Source organism: Amblyraja radiata, chromosome 7 (genome assembly GCF_010909765.2).
Source record: "Amblyraja radiata isolate CabotCenter1 chromosome 7, sAmbRad1.1.pri, whole genome shotgun sequence".
Lineage (NCBI taxonomy): Eukaryota > Metazoa > Chordata > Chondrichthyes > Rajiformes > Rajidae > Amblyraja > Amblyraja radiata.
This window is the reverse complement of record NC_045962.1, coordinates 6,119,129-6,145,133: the sequence shown is the minus strand read 5'-3', so window position 1 is coordinate 6,145,133 and position 26,005 is coordinate 6,119,129. Positions and strand designations below refer to the sequence as shown.

The 26,005-nt window shown below is 43.5% G+C and overlaps 1 protein-coding gene across 3 annotated transcripts in view; it reads left to right on the top strand.

The window, feature by feature from the left end:
• Positions 1-26,005, top strand: part of carf (calcium responsive transcription factor) — a 90,416-nt gene that overhangs the window by 19,886 nt on the left and 44,525 nt on the right. For all 3 annotated transcript variants that reach the window (XM_033023617.1, XM_033023615.1, XM_033023616.1), the window contains 4 exons: positions 2,211-2,295; positions 3,938-4,127; positions 8,915-9,032; positions 10,647-10,790. In XM_033023617.1, coding sequence (XP_032879508.1) covers positions 2,211-2,295; positions 3,938-4,127; positions 8,915-9,032; positions 10,647-10,790 — 537 coding nt within the window. The remainder of the gene's footprint in view (positions 1-2,210; positions 2,296-3,937; positions 4,128-8,914; positions 9,033-10,646; positions 10,791-26,005) is intronic.

Genomic DNA, 26,005 nt, shown 5'->3' with positions numbered 1-26,005 from the left:
AACAAGTATTTTGTTTGTGTCTTCCTCAGTGAAGACAGGACCAATCTCCCAGAAATACAAGGGGACCCAGGATCTAGTTGGAGGGAGGGACAGAAAGAAATTCACATTAGTCAGGAAATGGTGTTAGGTAAACTGTTGGGACAGAAGGATGATAAATCCCCAGGGCCTGATGGTCTGTATCCCAGAGTACTCGAGGTGGCCCTGGAAATTGTGGATGCATTGGTGAACATTTTCCAATGTTCTATAGACTAGATCAGTTTCTGTGGACTGGAGGCTAACTAATGTAACTCCACTTTTTAAGGGAGAAAGAAAACGGGGAATTATAGACCAGCCTGACATCGGTAGTGGGGAAGATGCTTGACTTGATTATTAAAGATGTTATAGCAGCGCATTTGAAAGGCAGTGACAGGATCAGTCAAAGTCAGCATGGATTAATGAAGGGGAAATCATGCTTGACTAATCTTCTGGAATTTTTTGAGGATGTAACAAGTAGAATGGATAAGGGAGAGCCAGTGGATGTGGTGTATCTGGACTTTCAAAAAGCCTTTGACAACGTTCCACACAAGAGATTACTGTGCAAAATTGGAGCACATGGTATTGGGGGTAGGGTATTGATGTGGATAGAGAACTGGTTGGCAGACAGGAAGCAAAGAGTAGGAATTAACAGGTCCTTTTCAGAATGGCAGGCAGTGACTAGTGGGGTGCTGCAAGGCTCAGTACTGGGACCGCAGTTGTTTAGAATATACATAACTGATTTAGACAAAGGAATTAAATGTAATATCCCCCTAGTTTGCAGATGACACAAAGCTGGGTGGCAGTGTGAACTGCAAGGAGGATGATATGAGGCTGCAGGGTGACTTCGAAAGGTTGGGTGAGTGGTTGGATGCATGGCAGATGCAGGGAAATATGGATAAATGTGAGGTTATCCACTTTGGTGGCAAGAACAAAAAGGCAGATTATTATCTGAATGGTGTCAGATTGGGAAATGGGGAGGTGCAGTGAGATCTGGGTGTCATACATCAGTCACTGAAAGTGGGCATGCAGGTATGACAGGCAGTGAAGAAAGCAAATGGCATGTTGACCTTCATAGCGAGAGGATTTGAGTATCGGAGCAAGGAGGTCCTACTGCAGTTATACAGGGCCCTGGTGAGACCATATCTGCATTGTGTGCAGTTTTGGTCTAATTTGAGGAAGGACATTCTTGCTATTGAGGGAGTGCAGCATAGGTTCACCAGGTTAATTCCTGGAATGGTGGGACTGACATATGAAAGAATGGATTGACTGGGCTTTTATTCACTGGAATTTAGAAGGATGAGAGGGAATCTTATGGAAACATATAAAACAGGCTAGATGCAGGAAAAATGTTCCAATGTTAGGGGAGTCCAGAACCAGAGGTCACAGTTTAAGAATAAGGGGTAGGCCATTTAGGACTGAGATGAGGAAAAACATTTTCACCCAGTGTTGTGAATTTGTGGAATTCTCTGCCACAGAAGGCAGTGGAGGCCAATTTGTTGGATGTTTTCAATAAAAAAAATAGATATAGTTCTTAGGGCTAACACAATCAAGGGATATGGGGAGAAAGCAGGAACGAGGTACTGATTTTGGATGATCAACCATGATCATATTGAATGGCGGTGCTGGCCCAGAAGGCCCGAATGGCCTACTCCTGCACCTATTTTCTGTTTCGATGAATTAGTGGTAGATGATTGCAAACAAAAAGTAAAACCAGAAAATGCCAGGGGTACTCAGCAGGCCAAGCAGCGTCTGTAGGGAGGTAATAATCTGGGGCAGTGGTCTGCTGAGTATCTGGCATTTTCTGTTTTTGTTTCAGATTTCTAGCATCTGCACTATTATTGCTTTGAAATAATTGAAAGCTATTGTTGTGGTGGTCGGCAAACTGCAGTGGGTCAAGGCTGCTTGGTAGGCTGGATTTAATGTGTGCCAGTCTGTCGAAGCACTTCATGATGGTGGATGGTTAGAGTTTACTGTTAACATACAATTTCACTTGGAGGATGCACAACTTTAGTGAAATTGATTGTCCTCGAAGTTTGGCGATGTTAGCAATAGCAAATAGAATTTATTTATCTTTTGTAGCCTCGCTGCAATGAACTCACTTCTTTATTCTGTCTTTTTTGCCTCTGTTTAATAGTTTTACAATTCCTAAATATATAATGCAATTATATTACTAAATAGCTTTTTTTGTATTTCAGAATGGTTGAAGACACCTTTTCTGTCCCGTTTCAACCACTGCCACACAATTCCCCTGCCTGGGCAAGAAGACTTCGGAGCTGTGAGGTTGATTAGCTAATTGTATATGATCTCCACTAAATGTTTGCCTTGTTAATTTCTATTGCAGCAATGTGACTTTCAAATAATTTATATCCCTTAATTGCAATATACATTTTTAGAACAATTGTTGGTGCTTCAGTCTGAGATCAGATATTTTAAAGATTACCCTTTATAATTTTCAATCCTTCAATAGGCTGCAGATTTTGATCATGAACAAAAAGCAAAGCAGATTTAAGACATTTTTTTTGATATACATACTTTTGAAGTTTATTCATCAAAAAAATAATGATCTGGTAGTGAACCTGGAAGATTTCTGACAGAAATTGTTTATGTATTTATTGCTTTTTTGGTGCTGTTTTTCCATCTGTTTTATTTCATGTTTTCAAAATTAATCTTAAAATGTTTTGTCAATTTGTGTAATGATTTGGAGGAATATATGCTGTTTCTGCTGTCCCAAATAGGGATAGTACTATGCAGGAAGGAACTGCAGACGCTGGTTTAAACCGAAGATAGACACAAAATACTGGAGTAACTCAGCAGGGCAGGCAGCATCTCTGGAGAGAAGGAATGGGTGACGTTTTGGGTCGAGACCCTTCTTCAGACTAGAATCGGGGGATAGTATTGTGTAATAATAGGAAAAGTGACTGTCGGTCTCTCTGGTTCTCTTGGACCCATGTTGTGCCTGAAATTCCTTTAACTAGATATGGAAAGGGAGCTCCAACATTTCTTTCATGTCTCTTGAGAGTAAAATGTCTTATCCAACTAGTTTGTGCACAATCTCATGGAGTGAGTGTTTAAATGCGACTCTCTGTTGGCTTCATGTTAATCTGCATAAATATTTTAGTTTTGTGTAAGTTGAGTGCTGGAATATTTTATGTTATTGCAGTATTTAGACAATTTTGTTTAGGCATTTTTCTTTCCAATATTCCTTGTAGGAGCCTGAACAAGAGTAAAGGAATAGTTTAACCCAAGCTAGGTTGGTTTAAATAGCCCCATGTTTTTCTTGATATTGTTACTGTTAGACACAAAGTGGCTATTTGTTAGATTATTTTACTCATCAAAATGAGTCTTTTTACCTGCTGCCATATACCTGTTATTTGTCCTTCGATTTTTACTCCTTCCTGGCCTTTAGCCATGGTCTAATTAAAAATACCTGCAGTTAATATCAAACAAAACGTATAGGATTATGCAATGTCATTATAGTACAGGAGCGGGCCCTTCGGCCCACTAGTGTTGTAGCGTCTCATTCTGTGTTCATTGTTTAATGCAGATCAGCGATTAGATGGAAATATAAAAACTGCAGATGCTGGCAATTTGAAGTAAGACCAGAAAATGTTGGAAAAGTTCGCAATGCCAGTTAGCATTTATGGGAAAGGGAACAGAGTTAGCATTTCAGGTCACAGATACTGACAATGTATTCATTAGTTTTTGTACTTAGTTCAGAGTTTAAATGTTTTACTTTCCGGTTGGTGCTCAAAGCTCAATGCAGTGTTCAAGATATGGTCCAATTACAACATGGCCGTAGCCTGATAGCATTATAACATAACAGATAGCGGAAAGAATTGGAGTGCAGAGAAGAAAACATAAATACCAATAAACCGTCTAAAGAGGACCCATCTCATCATTGTGTTTAAATTCATTATTCTAGAAAATTGGAGATTCTTACCGTGGATATTGTGAGAGTGAAACTGAATTGGAAAATATATTAACGGTCCACAAACAACAAACGCAAAGTGTGTGGGGAACAAGGCAGTCTCCGAGCCCTGCCAAACCTGCCACCAGACTGATGTGGAAATCCCAGTATGTCCCATATGATGGAATTCCATTCGTGAACGCAGGTCAGAATAAAATACTCATTGTAAAACGCCCAATTACCACCAGAGAAATGTTTTGTTGACAGTTATCAGATAACTATGTTTAACATTTCAAAATGTTTTAAATTCCCTTGGCTCATTTCATATATCTTTTATTCTCGTTCATAATTTTTCCTGTTCAATCACACGTCACATTATATTTCCTAAACACTGGACGTTATCTAATATTATTATCCTAAATATGTTGAATTTGAGTGCAGAAGGTTGATTATTCTTCATCCTACGTTGGAATAGAATTTTGTACCAGTTTTGTAAAATAACTGCCCGTTTAATTTTATTCCCATATCCTCAAAAAAAAGTTTTGTTTTTTTTATCCTTTTTCTTTAAGATTGGTTCTGTATTCTGATTTGGATACGATCTTATCAATCTGCTGCATGAAAGATATTTTTTGATCTCCCTCTTCATTTTGATTGTGATGATTTTATGCCATCCAGTGCCAGTGCCAACCAATACATTTTTTTCTTTTTTACTTAACATAGAACAGTACAGTACAGGAACAGGCCCACAATGTTAGCGCCGAACATGTTGCTAAGTTAAACTGATCTAATCTGTCTGTATATGATCCACATCCCTCTATTCCCTGCACTTCCATGTGTCTTTCCAAAAGACTCTTGAACCCAATATTGAATTGGCTTCCACTACCAACCTTGGCAGTGCGTTCCAGCACTCATCCCCCCAACACACACTCTGTGTAAAAAAAAACAACCTGCCCAGCATATCCCCATTAAACTTTCCTCCTCTCACATTATAGCTATGCCCTCTAGAGTTGGACATTTCCACCTTGGGAAACTGGTTCTGACTGTCTACCCGATCTATGCCTCATAACTTTATACACTTCTATCGTCTCCCCACAACCTCTGATGTTCTAGAGAAAATAATCTAAACTAATCTAATACTCAGTAGTGTGTCATAATTTTGAAGAGCTTTATCATATTTTCCTAAAATGTTTTTGGTGTAAACAACCACATCTTTTTCTATAGATTCATCATTGGCTGTTTACATTCACTTCAACATTTCTTTATCTCCCTCTTGATGGCTTTGACATTATTCTTAAAAGGAATGCCCAGTATTTAATGAAGTTGTTTTAACTTGGGGGGGGGGGGGGGGGGGGGGGGGAAGAAGAAAAAAAGGGGGGGGGGGGGGAAGAAGAAAGGAAGAGGAGGAGCCAGAGAGCTAGAGGGAGAGCTGAGAAGGGGAGGAGACAGTAAGGACTACCTGAAATTAGAGAAGTCAATGTTCATACTGCGTGGGTGCAAACTGCCCAAGCGAAATATGAGGTGCTGCTCCTCCAATTTTCAGTGATCCAAACTCTGACCATGGAGGAGGCCCAGGAGAGAAAGGTCGGATTCGGAATGGGAGGGGGAGTTGAAGTGCTGAGCCACCGGGAGATCAGGTTGGTTATCGCGAACCGAGCAGTGGTGTTCAGCGAAGCGATCGCCAAGCCTACGCTTGGTCTCACCGATGTAGATCAGCTGACATCTAGAGTAGCGGATGCAATAGATGAGGTTGGAGGAGGTGCAGGTGAACCTCTGTCGCACCTGGAAAGACTGCTTGGGTCCTTGAATGGAGTCGAAGGGGGCAGGTAAAGCGACAAGTGTAGCATTTCTTGCGGTTGCAAGGGAAAGTGCCTGGAGAGGGGGTGCTTTGGGTGGAAAGGGATGAATGGACCAGGGAGTTACGGAGGGAGCGGTCTCTGCAGAAAGCGGACCAGGGAGGAAATGGGAAGATGTGGCAAGTGGTAGGGTGACGTTGGAGGTGGCAAAAATGACGGAGGATTATTTGTTGTATCTGACGGCTGGTAGGGTGGAAGGTGAGGACTAGGGGGACTCTGCCCTTGTTACGAGTGGGGGGATGGGGAGAGAGAGCAGTGTCACGAGGTATCGAAGAAATCCTGGTGAGAGCCTCATCTATGGCAGAAGAGGGGAACCCCCATTCCCTGAAGAATGAGGACACCTCATACTGGGAGCAGATGCGGCGTAGACGGAGGAATTGGGAGTAGGGGATGGAGTCCTTACAGGAAGCACGGTGGGAAGAAGTGTAGTCCAGACAGCCATGGGAGTCAGGATATGATAGGTTAATTGGTTACTGTAAACTGATCCTATTGGGTAGGCGAGTGGTAAAATCTGGGGGCGGTTGATGGTAATAGGCCGAAGCCAACATGATTTTGTGAAGGGGAGATCTGATACATCTGTTGGAATTCTTTGAGAAAGTAAATAGCAGAATAGACAAAGAAGAATAGACAGAATAGAGTCAGTAGATTGTGTTTATCTGGATTTTCAGTAGGGATTTGAAAATGTGCTGCACATGAAGCTGCTAAAGAAGATGAGGGCCAATGGTATTGGAGGGAAGATACTAGCATGGATAGTAGGTTGGCTGAATGGTAGAAGGCAAAGAGTGAGAGTAAAGGTTTTTTTTCTAGTTGGCGCCCGTGACTAGTGGTGTACTGATGAGGTTGCTGCTGGGTCCATATGCTTCACGTTGTATATCAATGATTTGGATGAGGGAATTGAAGGCTTTGGGGCCAGGTATGCAGACGATATTAAGATAAGTGGAGGGGCATGTATGTCGAACGAACAGGGAGTATGCAGAAGGACATGGATAGGTTTGGAGAGTGGGAAAAGAAGTGGCAGGTGGAAGACAGCATAGCAAAGTGCATTCATGCATTTTGGTAGTAGGAATAAAGGCGTAGACTATTTTTAAAATGGGAGTGGATTCAGAAATCAGAGGTGCAAAGGGACTAGAGTACGGGTGCAGGACTCCCAAAAGGTTAATTTGCAGGTTGAATCGGTAGTAAGGAAGGCAAATTCAATGTTAGGATTCGTTTTGAGAGGACTAGAATATAAAAACAGGGATGTAATGTTGAGGCTTTATAAGGCAATCATCATACCACATTTGGAGTATTGTGAACGCTTTTGGGGGCCCGTATCTGAGGAGGAATGTGGTGGCGTTGGAGAGGGTCCAGAGGAGGTTTACGAGAATAATCCCGGGCATGATTGGGTTAACGTACGATGAGCATTTGATGACTCTAGGCCTGTACTTGCTGGAATTTAGGGTGAGGAGGGACCTCATTGAAACTTACCAAATAATGAAATGCCTGGAGAGAGTGGATGTGAATAGGATGTTTCAACTAGTGAGTCTAGGACCAGTGATGCACAGCCTCAGAATGACAGGACATACCTTTCGAAAGGAGATGAGGTGGAATTTATTTAGCCAGAGGTCGTGAAGGTGGAATACATTGCCAGTTGAGGACAAGTCATTGGGTATTTTTAAAGCGTAGATTGCCAGGTTCTTGATTAGTAAGGGTGTTGAAGGTTACAGGAAGAAGCAAGGAGAATGGGGTTGAGAGGGAAAGATAAATCAGCCATGATTGAATGGCGGTGTAGACTCGATGGGCCAAATGGCCTATGTATGCTCCTATGACTTATGAACGAATGTGCGGGAGAATAAAATATAAGATTAATGTGCAATTAATGTAAATGAGCGATTGATCTGTGTGGAGCATGGTTGTTCTCTACATCTTTCTTGCACTTAAACACAAAGCTGGTAAAACTCCATATTCAGAAACTTGTTTTCACCTTTTGAAAATCACCACATTGTCATCTCTGGGTTTCCTTAATAGTACTGTTTTGGTTGTCAAAGTATTTTATTAAATTAGTCAGATATGCTTTTGCAAAGGTATAACAATTATCCTTAATCAAGCTGCTAACTTTCTGAATTAATATTTATATTATACCTACTAATTTTAGGCATCCTGGTTTATTGTTATCATTTATTCCCTCTCTCAACTTTTACTCCAAAATTCTTTGAAAGACGTTCAGAACTGCTGCTATTTCCCTTTGTATTTCCTTTCATTCAGAAAACTGTTTGAACGTCCAGCTCCTCCTGAGAGTATCTAACCAAGTCCTTGACCCAATTTTAGTTTTGATCATGAACATTAATGCTCCTCGGGTTACAGATCTGATTGATGCTGATGACTGGCCACAAAAATTGCAGAGGGGGAAAATGATCCAAATTAATCTGAATGAATATTTTTAAAAAAAACAACTGCAAGTGCTGGAAATCTTAGAAAACCAGGCAGCATCTGTGGAAAGAGACAAATTTAACATCTCCGGTCGAAGCCTTTATTTGACCTGCAACATTAACTCTATTTCTCTTTTTAAGTTCACCATAATGATTGGGAGAATTTAATTTAATTTAAAGTGATTAGGATATCAGGTTGTTTAAGAAGGAACTGCAGATGCTGGAAAATCGAAGGTAGACAAAAATCCTGGAGAAACTCAGCGAGTGAGGCAGCATCTATGGAGCGAAGGAAATAGGAGATATCAGGTTGGTCACCCAAAGAACTTAGTGCGTTCAAACAAAGTTTGAAAGTAAAAGTACATGAGATTTCCTGGATCCAAACCAGAATGATGCACTACCAATTCAACTTTGTTGGTAAGCCAGATAAGTACATGTGAAAAAGGTGAAGAAATACGTTGGTAGGATGGGGGGAAGTTTTATATGGAGTATTAACATGGCATGGACCATGTTAAGCTAAGTGGGTTTTCGTATGGATAACTTCTGTGCAGCACCTAATTCCTAGACAACAAGTCATTTGATTCCAAGCCAACAAGCCACCGGTTGTTTCTCCAGCTATTGGACGTGTGTTCCTTAATTGAAGCTGGAGCAGATGTTGCAGGAATGCTATTGGTATGCTTAGTGTCATTTGTCTGCTTGATAACTTGATCAGTACTTGTATCTGCCTCTTACAGGAAGTAGGGCCATTGTCATGGAATGCCAATTTGGACCAAGGCGAAAAGGAGTTCAGCCTAAGAAAACTGAACAGGAGAATATCGCAAATCAACATTATAAGGCCACTTGTGCTGCACGGTGAGAACACCTCTTGAATAAATGGAAGAAATGTATGATCACTTTTAACTTGAATGAAACAGATTCATTCATGATAAGATTATGACATTTATGGGTTTCAGGCGTATTAAGTGCAATATAGTTTCAATTGTACAAATGATAATGCTACTCAAACTGCTATGGTCCTTTAATGTAAGTTGGATTAAAAGTTTGCATTCATTTCTCTTGGTCGGTAATGGAAAAGAGATATTGTTGGTCAAAGAATTGGCAATCTTGCTCTCAAAATTCTCACATGAGCATAGATAATCTTAAGGGGATGGACATTGCTGATAAGGCCAGTATTTAATCCACATACTTAAAATGAACATTGAACAGTATAGCATGTGGTCTTGAGACCATATAAACTTCACACAGATACTCAAAAAGTAAGGCTTGAACCCTGGATGCTAATGCTGTGAAGAAGCAGCTGGTAGAGGAGTTCGGAGAGAAAGCAGCTTTACTAACTGCAACATTTTGTCTGGCTTCAGTGGGGAAAAAAACAGATCCAAATTCATCTTGTATTGGCTGTGGTCCATATGAGCTTTCTCTGCTTTAATTATTTTCTCCTAACCCATTTCAAGTTTCTCTTTAAATGCATTGCCTCAATCCTCAGCTCTAACACAGCTTTCATATTCTTATAATTTTCTGTGGTAAAAAAAATCCTTAAACTAAGAAAATTGATAAAGGCTGTACAGATAAACTGGTTTACATGGATGTCATTAAATCGTTTTACTAAGTCCTGTGTAGTAGGCTGGAACAGAAGGTTAAAGCCCAACCAAACTGATAATTTTTGGTTACAGGTAACAAAACACATTTTAAGGCAGAGATAGTTAGATTCTTGATTAGTGCGGGTGTCAGAGGTTATGGGAAGAAGGCAGGAGAATGGGGTTAGGAGGGAGAGATAGATCAACCATGATTGAATGGCGTAGACTTGCTGGGCCGAATGGCCTAATTACTCCTTTTCCTTGTGACATGACCTTAAAATTAGCTCGGTGCATTAATCATTTTTCAGACAACACAAAGATTGAAGGAGTCGTAGATAGCAAAGAAGGTTGTCTAAGGATAGAGCAGGATGAAGACCAGACCAGTTGGAAAGTTGGGCAGAGTGGTGGCAGATGGAATTTAATCCAGGCGAGAGAGAGGTAATGCATTTTGGGAAACTAACTCTGGCAGGACATGTAGAATAAATAGCAGTGACCTCTTTATCCCTCCACATATGCTCCCTGATCAGCTGAGTTCCAGCAGCATTTAGTGTTTTGCTGTAGTTTCTTAAAAAAAATACTTACCTCCAGACTCGACCTCAAACCTGCATTTCTAATATGAACCTAGCAATAACACGAAGGTTCTTCGGAAGACACAAATTAAGACGCAGTATGAAACTTGATATGTCATTTCAAGGGCTAATACATCTTATCACAAATGAGAATATTAGAGAGATTTTGACCTGCAATAATTACCCTGTTCTTAATCTGGGTTTAGTTTTGTGATGTATGGAAAATGCATTCATTTGCAGAAGATAGTCAGTTTAATTATATTTTTTTAAATTTCTGATGGCTTGTAACGAAACCTATATTTTTTACTGTTATTCTGTTGCAGAATCTACATTAAAAAAGTACGGAAATTTCCAGAATACAGGGTTCCCACAGATCCTAAAATTGATAAGAAAGTTATTCGTCAAGAGCAGGAAAAAGCTTTTAATATGCTGAAGAAGAATGGATTTGATCTAGGCGGAGTTGTCAGGTAGGGATGTTCTATGGGTCAAAGAATGGTTCACGATTAATTTGCCCCAATTTGTCATTGAGTACATAGTTGCGACATTTTGCCCTACCTGTAATTAGTCGCCATTTTCTTAAAGCTCCTTCAGTATCGCTGCAAAATGAGACAGGAATGTCTTTTTGAACTCTTGATGAAAATTAGTTTCTCTAGTCAATGACATAATCTTATGGATTCACTTACTGTCAGCATAAAAATGCATTTGTACAAAATTTACACTGATGTACTTTATCACACTGAATTGTGGTGGCACAGCTAGGGTTAAGGCACAATGATCTGACTGTTCTTGTCTGGGAAAGAAACCGTTAGTGTCTGACTCCGTTAGCAAAATTGTGAGATTTCAGTCAGACTCAAGTGAAGCAATTCCGTACATAGTCACAATGAGTTAATCAATTTAAAATTCCTATCCACAAGCAGGATTTTTTTGATAAGAGTGACTCAGGTCCTCGAGGAGCCAGCGGGAGGGTGCCTCACTATGTTTAACTCATCCCTTCCCACCCAGGTACCTTCCCCTGCAATCACAGGAGATGCAACACCTATACCTCCTCCCTCGATTCTGTCCAAGGACCCCGACATCCTTTCAGGTTAGGCAGAGGTTCACTTGCACCTCCACCAATCTCATCTACGATATCCGTTGTTGAAGGTGTGGTCTCCTATACATCGGCGAGACCAAGCGTAGACTGCATGATCGTTTCTGTGAACATCTTCTCTCAGTCTGCCTGGACCTAGATGATCTCCTGGTTGCCAAACACTTCAATTCCCCTTCCCATTCCCACACTGACCTTTCTGTCCTAGGCCTCCTCCGTTGTCAGAGTGAGGCCAAACAGAAATTGGAGGAACAGCATCACATATTTTGCTTGGGCTGCTTACAACCCAGTGGTATGAATATTGACTTCTCTAACTTCAAGTAACCCCCGCATTCCCTCTCCATCCCTCCCCACCCAAGTCGTACCAGTTTCAAAATCGTCCTATTGAGTCTCATTGCCCGTACTCGTTCTCACCTAACAAATAGCTAACAATGGCCTTTCCTCTATTACTGTTCCTTTTTTGCATATTTTTAATTAATTTGTTCTGTATATCTCTTCATCACGGTCCATATATCTTGTTTCCCTTTCTCCTGACCCTCAGTCTGAAGAAGGGTCTTGATCCAAACCATCACCTATTCCTTTTCTCAAAGGACAAAGGACATTTATTGTCACACACCAATCCGGAACTTACCACACGGTGACCCGGGTAAGGCATCGCCCGCTGCGCGATGGTGCTTCAGCGCTGCGCCGCTGCCGAAACTGAGGTTCTGGCCGGTCCCGGCAGGAAATGCCGCTCCAGTCCCGTTGGTAGGCCGCGAGGAAGGGGCGAAACATAGAAACATAGAAACATAGAAAGTAGGTGCGAGAGTAGACCACCAGGTCCGTCGAGCCCGCACCACCATTCGCTCATGGCTGAACACTAAACAGACACACTTACCCACAAACAGTAGACACAAGACACAGAACACAAGACACTACCCTCCCCTTTATACCGCTATCACCCCTCTCCACCCCAAGAACCTCGTGATCTCCTGGGGGAGGCAAAAAACCGGAAAAAAACCCAGGTCCAATTCGGGGAAAAAATCCGGGAAATTCCTCTCCGACCCCAATCCAGGCGATCGACACTTGTCCAGGAGATCACTCAGGTCTTACTATACTAACCATACCTAGGTCCATATCCCTGCCCTCTCCCCGTAGCCCCTTATCCCCTTGGCAGCTAAAAAACCATCTATTTTAGTCTTAAATATATTTAAAGTTTCTGCTTCCACTGCTCCCTGGGGCAGTGAATTCCATAAATTAACCACCCTCTGGGTGAAGAAGTTCTTCCTCATCTCAGTTTTAAAAGAGCCCCCCCTTATTCTGCAACTATGTCCTCTAGTTCTAGTTTCCCCGATCATTGGGAACATCCTCGGTGCATCCACCCGATCAAGGCCCCTCACGATCTTATATGTTTCAATGAGATCGCCTCTCATTCTTCTAAACTCCAAAGAGTAGAGTTCCAGCCTACTTAACCTTTCCTCATATGTCAATCCCCTCATTGCAGGAATTAATCTTGTAAACCTTCGCTGCACTGCCTCCAGGGCTAGTACATCCTTTCTTAAGTATGGACCCCAGAACTGTACACAGTATTCCAAATGTGGTCTCACTAATACTGTGTACAGCTGCAGCAAGACCTCCGTGTTTTTATACTCAATCCCCCTAGCAATAAAGGCCAAAACTCCATTGGCCTTCCTGATTGCTTGCTGCACCTGCATACTAACTTTTAGTGATTCATGTACTAATACCCCTAGATCCCTTTGCGTTGCATTACAACGCAGCTCCTCCTCATTTAGAAAATAACTTGCCCTATCATTTTTTTTCCCAAAGTGAATGACTTCACATTTATTAGTATTAAATTTCATCTGCCAAGTTGTTGCCCACTCACCTAGCTTATCTATATCCTTTTGCAGACTCTTCCTATCCTCCTCATCCCCTGCTTTTCCTCCCATTTTTGTATCGTCCGCAAATTTTGATATATTACACTTGGTTCCCTCCTCCAAATCATTTATATAAATTGTGAACAACTGGGGTCCCAGCACCGACCCTTGCGGAACCCCGCTAGTTACCGGTTGCCATCCCGAGTATGAACCATTTATCCCCACTCTCTGCTTCCTATTTGTTAGCCAATCCTCTACCCATGCTAATATATTACCCCCAATCCCATAATTTTTTATTTTTAGCAATAGTCTCTTATGTGGCACCTTGTCAAAAGCCTTTTGGAAGTCCAAGTATACCACATCCACCGGTTCCCCTTTATCCACCCGGGTTGTTACTTCCTCAAAGAATTCGAGCAGATTCGTTAAACAGGACTTCCCCTTCACAAAACCATGCTGGTTCTGTCCGATGAAGTCATGTTTATCCAAGTGCCCCGTTAGTGTTTCTTTAATAATTGTCTCTAACATTTTACCCACCACCGATGTTAGACTAACCGGTCTATAGTTACCCGCCTTCTGTTTACTTCCTTTTTTAAATATAGGTGTTACATTGGCCATTTTCCAATCCACTGGGACCGTTCCTGCCTCCAGGGAGTTTTGGAAAATTATCACCAATGCATCCACAATCCCCACCGCTATCTCCCTCAAGACCCTTGGATGTAATCCATCAGGCCCAGGGGATTTATCCTCCTTCAGTCTCATTAATTTCCCTAATACCACCTCCTTGGTGATCTTAATAGTATTTAGCTCCTCCATTCCTACCGCCCCCTGTTTATCCAGCGTTGGAATATTTTTTGTGTCTTCTATGGTGAAGACTGATACAAAATACTCGTTTAATGCCTTTGCCATTTCCATGTTCCCCACCAACAACTCTCCAGTCTCACCCTCCAATGGACCAACGTTCACCTTAGCCACCCTTTTTCTTTTTATATAGCTATAAAAACTCTTACTATTAGTTTTTATGTTGTTCGCTAAATTCCTTTCATAGTCTATTTTCCCCGTCTTAATTAATCTCTTAGTTATTTTTTGCTGACCTTTAAATGCTTCCCAATCCTCTACCCTCCCACTATCTCTGGCTACCTTATATGCCCTTGCCTTCAGCCGAATACTATCCTTTATAGTTTTACTGAGCCATGGCTGACTGTTCTTACCCTTACCCCTTTTTTTCTTCATAGGAATAAATTTTTCTTGAAGGTTATACAGTATACCCTTAAACGTACACCACTGCTCATGTACCGTCTTATTCTTGAGTCTGCTATCCCAGTCAACTTTGATCAGCTCAGTCCTCATACCTTCATAATCCCCCTTATTTAGACTAAGCACCCTAGCCTGAGTTTCAACCTGCTCCCCTTCTATTTGAATATGGAATTCGACCATATTGTGGTCACTTGTTCCCAACGAGTCCCTAACTATGACATTTTTAATTAATCCTGCTTCATTACACAGGACCAGATCCAAGATTGCCTCCCCCCTTGTCGGTTCTGTGACATACTGTTCTAGGAACCCGTCTCTAATACATTCTATAAACTCTTCCTCTAGTCTACCCTGCCCAGTTTGGTTTGCCCAATTAATATGAAAATTGAAGTCCCCCATGATTACAGCAGTTCCCTTTTTACATGCGTCAACTATTTGCAGATTTATGTTCTGACTAACAGCGTCACAGCTATTTGGAGGTCTATAAATTACACCCACTAGTGTTTTTTTCCCCTTATTATTCTCTATCTGTACCCAAGCTGTTTCACTATCCTGATCCTTCAACGCAATATCCTTCCTCTCTATTGCCGTTATTCCCTCCCTTATTAAAAGGGCCACCCCTCCTCCCTTTCTTTCCTGTCTATCTTTCCTAATTGTCGAGTACCCCTCTATATTTAACTCCCAGTCCTGATCCCCTTGCAGCCATGTCTCCGTAATGGCCACGATATCATAACTATATATACTTAATTGCACTGTTAATTCATTTATCTTATTACGAATACTCCGTGCATTTAGATAAAGCACTTTCAGATGATTTTTACTACCCTTCCTTTCCGTTTTTGCCCCTTTTACATCTAGAGCTTTATCTTCACACATTCTGTCTCCTGTCTCATTTTGACTTACCGCTTCCCCACTGATACCCTGCTCTATTTCCTCTACCCCTGCCGTTATTACCCCCCTTGATACCTCCCCCCCGCTACTTAGTTTAAAGACCTCTCTACTGCCCTAGTTATATGATTTGCCAGGACCCCAGTCCCAGCACCGTTCAGGTGAAGTCCGTCCTTACAGAACAGATCCCCCCTGTCCCAGTACTGGTGCCAGTGGCCCAAGAAACCAAACCCATTATTCCCACACCAGTCTTTGAGCCACGCATTTAGCTTTTTAATTTTACGTACCCTCGCCGATTTGGCCCGTGGCTCAGGTAGCAATCCGGAGATCAGTACCCTCGAGGTTCTGCTTTTTAATTTATTCCCTAACTGCTCAAACTCCTTCAGCAGATCCTCCTTCCTCGTCCTTCCTATGTCATTGGTCCCCACATGGACCACGACCACTGGATCCTCCCCCTCCCACTGCAAATTTCTCTCCAGCATCGCAGAGATATCCTTAACCCTAGCACCGGGTAGGCAACACAGCCTTCGGGACATGTTCTGCTGGCCGCAGAGAACCTTATCTACCCCCCGAATAATACTATCCCCTATCACTACGGCATTTCTTCTAACTCCCCCCTCTTGAATGGCCTCCTGATCCACGGTGCTGCAGCCAGGTTGCTCATCCCTCCCACAGCCCCTGATCCCGTCCTTACATTGAGTAAGAGCCTCGGTCATGCTCGTCAGGGACAAGGGCTGTGGCTCCTGCCGCATCTCCTCCTGGTTCCCCCTACCTGCCTCGCTTATGGCCACACCTTCCTTTCCTTGCTCACTGCCTACTGAATTAGTTAAACTGGTCGGTGTGACCATCCCCTGGCACAAAACATCCAGGTAATACTCCCCCTCCCTGATGTACCGCAGCGTATGAAGTTGGGTCTCCAGCTCATCAATGCGGAGCTGGAGTTCCTCTAGCCTCAAACACTTACTGCAGCTGTAGGGATCTTCTACATCAATGGTGTCGACAAATTCCCACATCTCGCAGTATTGGCACATCTCCTGACCGCCCATCTTATATAAGTAATTAACTGGTCCTATTTAAGAATCCCCTACTGTATTGATACACCCCTTATTTATATAATCCTACCTCCTATAAATGGGAAAGTACTCACCCCAGCCGTAAATTACCTACTGGTTTGGCTGTCTAGTGGTAATTCCTTCCGCTCTTCCTATCTGGTCCACTGCTCCCTTGCAGTGCGTGGCAAACCTCTTTGCCTCTGTTAGTCTCTGTTAGTCTCTCGAGTCTCTCGAGCCGCGGCTCCGTCCGTCCTCCCTCGGCGACAGCACCTGTGGCACCGCGGTCGTGACGTCCCTTCCGTTCCTGCAGAGCCTTCCTGTCCTGGGCGGAGTCTGCAGCTAACTGTGTGCTCACGTCCGGTAGGTCAGCCTAAAGTCTGCCTGCCCTTGGCCTCTACTTTAACTGTTTTCACTTCTCTCCTCCCACTTGGGCTAGAGCCAATCAGTCGTATCTCTTGCTTAACTCCTGCTGCTGTTGCTCCCAAAACTACAGCAGTTCTGAGTTCCTCCGAAGATGCGGCTCGGAGGAAAGCCGCATCTCCGACCAGGTCGGCACTGAGAAATACAGTTTTCCCCTTCCCCCCCCCACCCCCCACCTAAAAAGACTAGACCTCCAAAACAAAAACTTTTTAACACTAAAAATAAAAAAAAGGATAAACAGCTGCAGGCAGGGCAGCCATACTCGACTATGCCTCGAACAGAAGAGATGCTGTCTGACCCGCTGAGTTACTCCAGCTTTTTGTGCCTATCTTAAGACTTATTATTCATTTGATTGCCAACTCTTGGTCTTTTGTAATGTAATTTACTGATTGATTTTCAGTTGAGCCAGAACTACTGGAATTGGGAATTCAATTCAAGCACACTGAACTGCACAAACTGTTTCATTTTGCAGAAGGTGCTAGCAAAATGTACATTTTTCAAAGATTTTATGAAGATTCTGGAACTATAGCAGAAGGTCATAAATATTTTTTGACAATGCTTAAGTTTTCTAATATGCCTTTTTTCTGCCGGTTCTTGTCAAATTGAAATTTGCAGATTGATTATAAAGGCCTTGTAGTAGTTATCTATAGGGCCCGTCTCACTTAGGCTATTTTTTAGGTGATTACAGGCGACTAGACTGTTGCCAGTTGGTAGTCTCCTCAGTTGCCCAAAGAGTCGTAGCATCTTTCTGGTCGCTGCTGAATTTTCAACATGTTGCCGGCAGTCACCTAAAAATAGCCTAAGTCAGTTAGCCCTTAACTGACAATGCTAAAATGCACATTGGCAGTCCTAAAATAATCTCCTAAAAATCTCCTATAATTAGTTCCAAGAGATCTTTTGATAAATGTGTACTGTTTTAATTTCTAAAATTTATAAAATTAAAACAGTGGCACAGCGATAGAGCTGCTGCAACACAACGAAGAGACCCGGATTCAATGCTGACTATGGGTACTGTCTGTGCAGTTTGTATGTTCTCCCTGTGACCTCTGTGGGTTTTCTCTGAGATCTTCGGTTTCCTCACACACTCCAAAGACGTACAGGTTTGTAGGTTAATTGGCTTAGTTTAAATGTGAATTGTCCCTAGTGCGTGTAGATAGTGTTAGGATGGCAGATCTGTGTGGACTTGGTGGGCCGAAGGGCTTGTTTCTGCTCTGTATCTCTAAAGTAAACTAAACTAATAAATGCTGACTTTGAGTGGCATTCAAGTCCTGAGTGAAGAATAATGGTAATGGTTACATGAAAAGTTGATTCCAAAGTAGTTGCAGATAGGTTCTCGATTACATAAAACATCGAACAAAACTGCACAAGAACAGGCCCTTCGACCCACAATTTATTTGCCGAACATGAAACCAAGACCAACTCTTATCTGCCTGGAAACAATCCATAGTCTCCATTCTACATATCCATAGTCCTACCCAAAAGTCTCTTAAATGTTACTATTGCATCTGCCACAACCACCACCCCCCGTAGCAAATTCCAGGCATCACCACCCTTTGTGTAAAACAAAATGCCCCAGTCATCTCCTTTAAACTTTGCCCCTCTCAACTTAAAGCTATGCCCTCCAGTATTTGATTCTTCTATCCTAGGAAAAAGATTTTGATTGTCTATATCTATGCCTCATCTATCTATCTATCTATCTATCTATCTATCTATCTATCTATCTATCTATCTATCTATCTATCTATCTATCTATCTATCTATCTATCTATCTATCTGTCTGTTCTTGACCGGTTTTGGCCATCTGTGCTGCGATTTCCGAGAGAGCGCCGCCACCAACGGCCGTCATTTTTGGCCACCTCGCTCAGAGCCCCCCTCCGCCGCATGTGTGCCAAGGATTTTTCCCGTCGATTAAAAATGACAGAGATATTAATGTTTTTACAAAATTTCCCATTCTCTCTGCTGCCCCCGCTGGCGGCAGGGGGGAGGGACTATAAAACCAGGAAGTGGTGTGCCACACAGTCTCTTCAAGATGGAGGAAGGCAGAGGGTCACGTTTCTCTGAGCTGTGAATAACACTGAACACATGTCTACTCAAATGTAAGTGCCCTTAGTGGTTCTAAAATGCTTGCAGAATGTGTCTATTGGTTCTAAAGCTTTCAAAAAATGTCTATTGGTTCTAAAGCTTGCAAAAAGTGTCTCTATTGGTTCTAAAGCTTGCAAAAAATGTCTATTGGTTCTAAAGCTTGCAAAAAAATGTCTATTGGTTCTAAAGCTTGCAAAAAAATGTCTATTGGTTCTAAAGCTTGCAAAACATGTCTATTGGTTCTAAAGCTTGCAAAAAAGTCTATTGGTTCTAAAGCTTGCAAAAAAAATGTCTATTGGTTCTAAAACTTGCAAAAAAGTGTCTCTATTGGTTCGAAAGCTTGCAAAAAATGTCTATTGGTTCTAAAGCTTGCAAAAAATGTCTATTGGTTCTAAAGCTAGCAAAAATATGTCTATTGGTTCTAAAGCTTGCAAAAAAAATGTCTATTGGTTCTAAAGCTTGCAAAAAATGTCTATTGGTTCTAAAGCTTGCAAAATGTATCTCTATTGGTTCTAAAGCTTGCAAAAAATGTCGATTGGTTCTAAAGCTTGCAAAAAAATGTCTATTGGTTCTAAAGTTTGCAAAAAATGTCTATTGGTTCTAAAGCTTGCACAAAGTGTCTCTATTGGTTCTAAAGCTTGCAAAAAAATGACTATTGGTTCTAAAGCTTGCAAAAAGTGTGTCTATTGTTTCTAAAGCTTGCAAAAAAATGTCTATTGGTTCTAAAATGCTTGCAAAAAAATGTCTATTGGTTGTAAAGCTTGCAAAAAATGTCTATTGGTTCTAAAGCTTACAAAAAATGTCTATTGGTTCTAAAGCTTGCAAAAAATGACTATTGGTTCTAAAGCTTGCAAAAATGTCTATTGGTTCTAAAGCTTGCAAAACAAATGTCTATTGGTTCTAAAATGGTTCATACTAGCGCTCCAGAAAGGGATGTGGCTTGAAGTTGAAAGGCACTACTTACTGCAAATGGGGGGCGTGGGTGCATTGGCTTGAAGTTGAAAGGCACTACTTACTGCAAATGGTGGCTTGGGAGCTTTGGTTTGAAGTTGAAAGGCACTATTACTGCAAATGGTGGCTTGATTGCTTTGGTTTGAAGTTGAAAGGCACTATTACTGCAAATGGTGGCTTGGTTGCTTTGGCTTGAAGTTGAAAGGCACTACTTACTGCAAATGGCGGCTTGGGTGTGGCTTGGGTGTGGCTTGGGTGTGGCATGGGTGTGGCATGGGTGTGGCATGGGTGTGGCTTGAAGTTGAAAGACACCACTTACTGCAAATGGTGGCATGAAGTTGAAAGACACCACTTACTGCAAATGGTGGCATGGGTGTGGCTTGAAGTTGAAAGACACCACTTACTGCAAATGGTGGCATGAAGTTGAAAGACACCACTTACTGCAAATGGTGGCATGGGTGTGGCTTGAAGTTGAAAGACACCACTTACTGCAAATGGTGCTGCAAATGGAGGTTTGGGAGCTTTGGCTTGAAGTTGAAAGGCACTACTTACTGCAAATGGTGGCATGAGGTTGAAAGGCACTACTTACTGCAAATGGTGGCTTGAAGTTGAAAGACACCACTTACTGCAAATGGTGGCATGAAGTTGAAAGGCACTACTTACTGCAAATGGTGGCTTGGGTGTGGCTTGAAGTTGAAAGGCACTACTTACTGCAGATAGTGGCTTGGGTGCAATGGCTTGAAGTTAAAATGCATTACTTACTGCAAATGGGGGCGTGGGTGCATTGGCTTGAAGTTGAAAGGCACTACTTACTGCAAATTGTGGCTTGAAGTTGAAAGGCACTATTACTGCAAATGGTGGCTTGGTTGTGGCTTGAAGTTGAAAGACACCACTTACTGCAAATGGTGGCTTGGGAGCTTTGAAGTTGAAAGGCACTACTTACTGCAAATGATGGCTTGGGTGTGGCTTGAAGTTGAAAGACACCACTTACTGCAAATGGTGGCATGAAGTTGAAAGGCACTACTTACTGCAAATGGTGGCTTGGGAGCTTTGACTTGAAGTTGAAAGGCACTACTTACTGCAAATGGAGGCTTGGGAGCTTTGGCTTGAAGTTGAAAGGCGCTATTACTGCGAATGGTGGCTTGGTTGCTTTGGCTTGAAGTTGAAAGGCGCTACTTACTGCAAATGGTGGCTTGGGAGCTTTGGCTTGAAGTTGAAAGGCACTACTTACTGCAAATGGTGGCTTGGGTGTGGTTTGAAGTTGAAAGACACCACTTACTGCAAATGGTGGCTTGGATGCAATGGCTTGAAGTTAAAAGGCATTACTTACTGCAAATGGTGGCTTGGGTGCATTGGCTTGAAGTTGAAAGGCACCACTTATTGCAAATGGTGGCATGAAGTTGAAATGCACTACTTACTGCAAATGGTGGCTTGGGTGCTTTGGCTTGAAGTTAAAAGGCACTACTGTAAATGCCCTTCCTGTTTGCACTGTATATTGATTTTAGATAAAACGCTACCACTTACGGCTGTGAGTTTTGGCAATCTTACTCATTCCCCCTCCGCTGAGCAGATGCAGAGAATTCTTCCCATCAATGAAAAATAAAAGTGTTATTAGTTTTTTTTTAAATGTTGAGAATCTCTCTCCTGTCAATCACTCCATGAAAGCCACACCTTTTCCGGTGGGGGGGGGGAGGGGTTATAAAACCCGGAAATGTGGGTGTGGCTCAGTCTCTGCAAGATGGAGGAGGGAGAGGTCACGACTCGCTGTCTTTAGTGGCTTTGCACCCTACTTCAAATGGTATGAAACTGCACTTGAATTTGGTGGCCTTGCACCCTGCTAGAAGTGGTAAGAAACTGCACTTGAATTTGGTGGCCTTATACCTTGCTTGAAATAGAATTTCAAGGATTAGCCGTGAGTCAACTACCAGCCCACCAGCCGTGAGTGAGTGAGTTGCCAGCACAACTGGCTTGATTGACTGAGACACCAGCCCAAGAATCCATTTGGCGCACAATTTGCATACTAGCCCTCTGGAAACCAGTCCCTTCTGCCCACAACACCCATACTAGCGCTCCAGAAAGCCCCCCCCCCCAACTGGCCACCAATATTAGAATTGTTGTTGGAGAGGTGGAATATTGCGTTGGATGACCAGCCCTCCTGTGTGATGCTGGGACCCAACGGGTCCCACTTAGTCTAGTAATTTTATATAATTCTATGAGGTCACCGCATGGACTCCAATGTTCCAGAGAAAACAATCCAAGTCTGTCCAACCTCTCCCTATAGCTAATACAGTGCATTCGGAAAGTATTCAGACCCCTTCACTTTTTCCACATTTTGTTACGTTATAGTCTTATTTTAAAATTGATTAAATTCTTATTTTTGTATCATCTATCTACACACAATACCCCAGAATGAAGAAACGAAAACAGGTGTTTAGAAATGTTTGCAAATTAATTAAGAAGAAATAACTGAAATATCACATTTACATAAGTATTCAGACCCTTTGCCATGACACTCAAAATTGAGTTTGGGTTCATCCAGTTTCCATGGATTATTCTTGAGATGTTTCTACAAGATTGGAGTCCACCTGTGGTAAATTAAATTGATTGGACATGATTTGGAAAGGCACACAACTGTCTATATGTGGAGCACCCGAGCGAAGACTCTATACGGCCGTCAGGAGCTATTAGAGCTCGGCCGTCTCTGCGTAACGAGCCCCAGAAGCGACTTTCAACTGCCGCCGGAGATCGCCAAGACACCGTGGTCTAGCGGGCCAGCTTCCCCGACAGGTAGTGCCCGGAGGCGGCGCAGGGACCGCAAACAAAGACGTGGGAAGCGGGGAGGACATCGAGCTAGGCTGAAATTAAATCCTCACCAGCCAGCTCTGCCCAGCATTTTCCTCGCGAATGTCCGGTCCCTGGTGAGTAAAATCGATGAACTAAGGCTGCGGATCACCACACACAGACGGATCGCTGACTGCAACGCCATGGTCTTTACTGAAACATGGCTCAACGGCAACATCCCGGACAACGCCATCGAGCTGGAGGGGCGCACTGTCTTCAGGGCCGACAGAACAGCGGAAGACTCTGGTAAGACCAAGGGCGGCGGACTATGCATCTATGTGAACAACTCATGGTGTACGGACGTCGTTAGGATTGGTAGTCACTGCTCTGCTGACCTGGAATACCTGATGTTAAAGTGCAGGCCCTTCTATTTGCCAAGAGAATTCTCATCGACTGTTATCACCGCAGTCTATGTACCACCGGACGCTAATGCCAGGCTAGCAATGGAAGAGCTGCAAGCTGCTATCAGCAAACATCTATCTGCTCACCCAGAGGGGGCATTTATTGTTGCGGGTGATTTCAACCACTCCGACCTTAAAACTGTACTCCCCAGGTTCCATCAGCATGTTTCCTGCCCAACCAGAGGAAACAATATTCTGGACTTAGTTTACACTAATATTACTGAAGCCTACAAAGCCCTCCCCCTCCCACACCTTGGTCAGTCTGACCACCTCTCTCTGTTCCTGCTCCCCAAATACACACCTCTGATCAGACGTGTGAAACCTACCACGAGGACAGTGAAGGTCTGGCCTGAGGGGGCTGTCTCTGTTTTACAGCAGCAGTTTCAGCAGACAGACTGGAGTCTGTTTGCTACCCAGTCCACCTTCAATTCACAAGTGGACATCAACTCATTCACCTCAACAGTTATGGACTATATAAAATTCTGCACCGATAATGTCACTACCCACAAAGAAATAAAGACCTTCCCTAACCAGAAGCCGTGGATGAGCAGGGAGGTCAGACTCCTACTGAAGGCTCGCGATGCCGCTTACAGATCTGGCGACGCTGAGGGATACAGCTCATCCAGGGCCAATCTGAAAATGGGAATTAGGAATGCCAAACTCAATCACAAACGGCGGATTGAGGAGCACTTCCATAACAACTCTGACCCCAGGCGCATGTGGCAAGGAATCAAATCCCTTGCCGATTACCAGAAAGTTAACACCCCTCCCCCAGACAACGCCACCCTTCCTGACGAGCTAAACCATTTCTATGCTCGCTTTGACCGAGATAACAAAACCCCAGCCATCAAAGTTGCTCCACCCCCAAATGAACAACCCCTCAGTCTCTCCACCTCTGCTGTACAAGATGCACTGAGCAAGGTGAATGAGCGCAAAGCTGCCGGCCCCGATGGCATCCCTGGCCGGGTGCTTAGGGCATGTGCTGGACAACTATCCCAAGTCTTTACCGACATTTTCAATCACTCACTGGCCCAGGGTGTTGTCCCCACTTGCCTCAAGACATCAACCATCGTGCCAGTGCCCAAACAGTCAGCCACAGGGAGCCTCAACGATTTCCGCCCAGTGGCACTCACCCCTGTCATTGCTAAGTGCTTTGAGCAGCTGATCTTGGCTCACCTCAAAGCCAGCCTCCCCCCCACACTGGACCCCCATCAGTTTGCCTACCGGGCCAACAGGTCTACAGAGGACGCCATATCGGCGGCCCTACACTCTGCCCTGACCCACCTGGACAACAACAACTCCTACATCAGGTTGCTGTTCATTGATTTCAGCTCCGCTTTCAACACTGTCATCCCCGCCAGCTTGATCACCAAACTCAGCGGGCTTGGCATCTCCACCTCCCTCTGCAACTGGACACTGGATTTCCTCACCAACAGACCACAGTCTGTTAGGGTCAACAACCTCACCTCCACCACTATAACACTGAACACCGGCGTGCCACAGGGCTGTGTGCTCAGCCCTCTCCTCTACTCCCTCTTCACCCACGACTGCATCCCTAAGTACGGATCCAACGCCATCATTAAGTTTGCTGACGACACCACGGTGGTAGGACTGATCAGTGACAACGATGAGTCAGCCTACCGAGAGGAGGTCCAGCACCTGACAACCTGGTGTGCCAATAATAACCTCGTCCTCAACTCCAAGAAGACGAAGGAACTTATTGTCGACTTCAGGAAGGTCAGAGGGGGCAGACATACCCCCATCCACATAAACGGGACTGAGGTGGAGCGCGTCTCCAGCTACAAATTCCTCGGGGTACACATCTCGGAGGATTTGTCCTGGTCCCTCAACACCTCCAAGCTGATCAAAAAGGCACAGCAGCGCCTTTACTTCCTGAGGAGGCTCAAGAAAGCCCACCTGTCCCCCCAGATCCTGACCAACTTCTACAAGTGTACCATCGAGAGCATCCTGACCGCCTGCTTCACGGTATGGTACAGCAGCTGCACTGTTGCGGACAGGAAGGCACTACAACGGGTGGTGAAAACCGCGCAGCACATCATCGGTGCCCCGCTCCCTGCCATGGATGCCCTCCACCGAAAACGGTGTCTGAAACGAGCTGGGAAGATCATTAAAGACCCCTCCCACCCCAACCATGGACTGTTTGCCCTCCTCCCATCAGGGAGGAGGTACAGGAGCCTCAGGTCTCGTACCAGTAGGATGAGGAACAGCTTCTACAATCATACCGTCGCATTGCTGAACTCGGAGTCCCGCCGATAGATTCCTCCGGTCCCTCCGTCCCCATTGTTTAATTATTCTGTATTTTTTATTATTCTGTATCCTCCTTTTTTTTTTTTAAATTTCTATATTGCACTACTACGGACTGACGCAAAACTGCATTTCGTTGTACCCATACTCAGTATTTGTGCAATGACATTAAAGTTGAATTGAATTGAATTGAATTGAATATATAAGGTCCCACAGTTGACAGTGCATGTCAGAGCAAAAACCGAGCCATGAAGACGAAGGCATTGTCCGTAGACCTCCGAGACAGGATTGTGTCGAGAAAGGTATAAAACAATGTCTGCAGCTTTGCAGGTCCCAAAGTGCACAGTGGACTCCGTCATTCTTAAATGGAAGAAATTTGGAACCACCAGGATTCTTCACCGTCCAGAAACACAGCTATATCTGCAGCACTCCACCAATCAGGCCTTTACGGTATAGTGGCCAGACAGAAGCCACTCCTCAGTAAAAGGCATATGACAGCCCGCTTGGAGTTTGCCAAAAGGCATGAGAAACAAGATTCTCTGGTCTGATGAAACCAAGATTGAACTCTTTGGCCTGAATGTCAAGCGT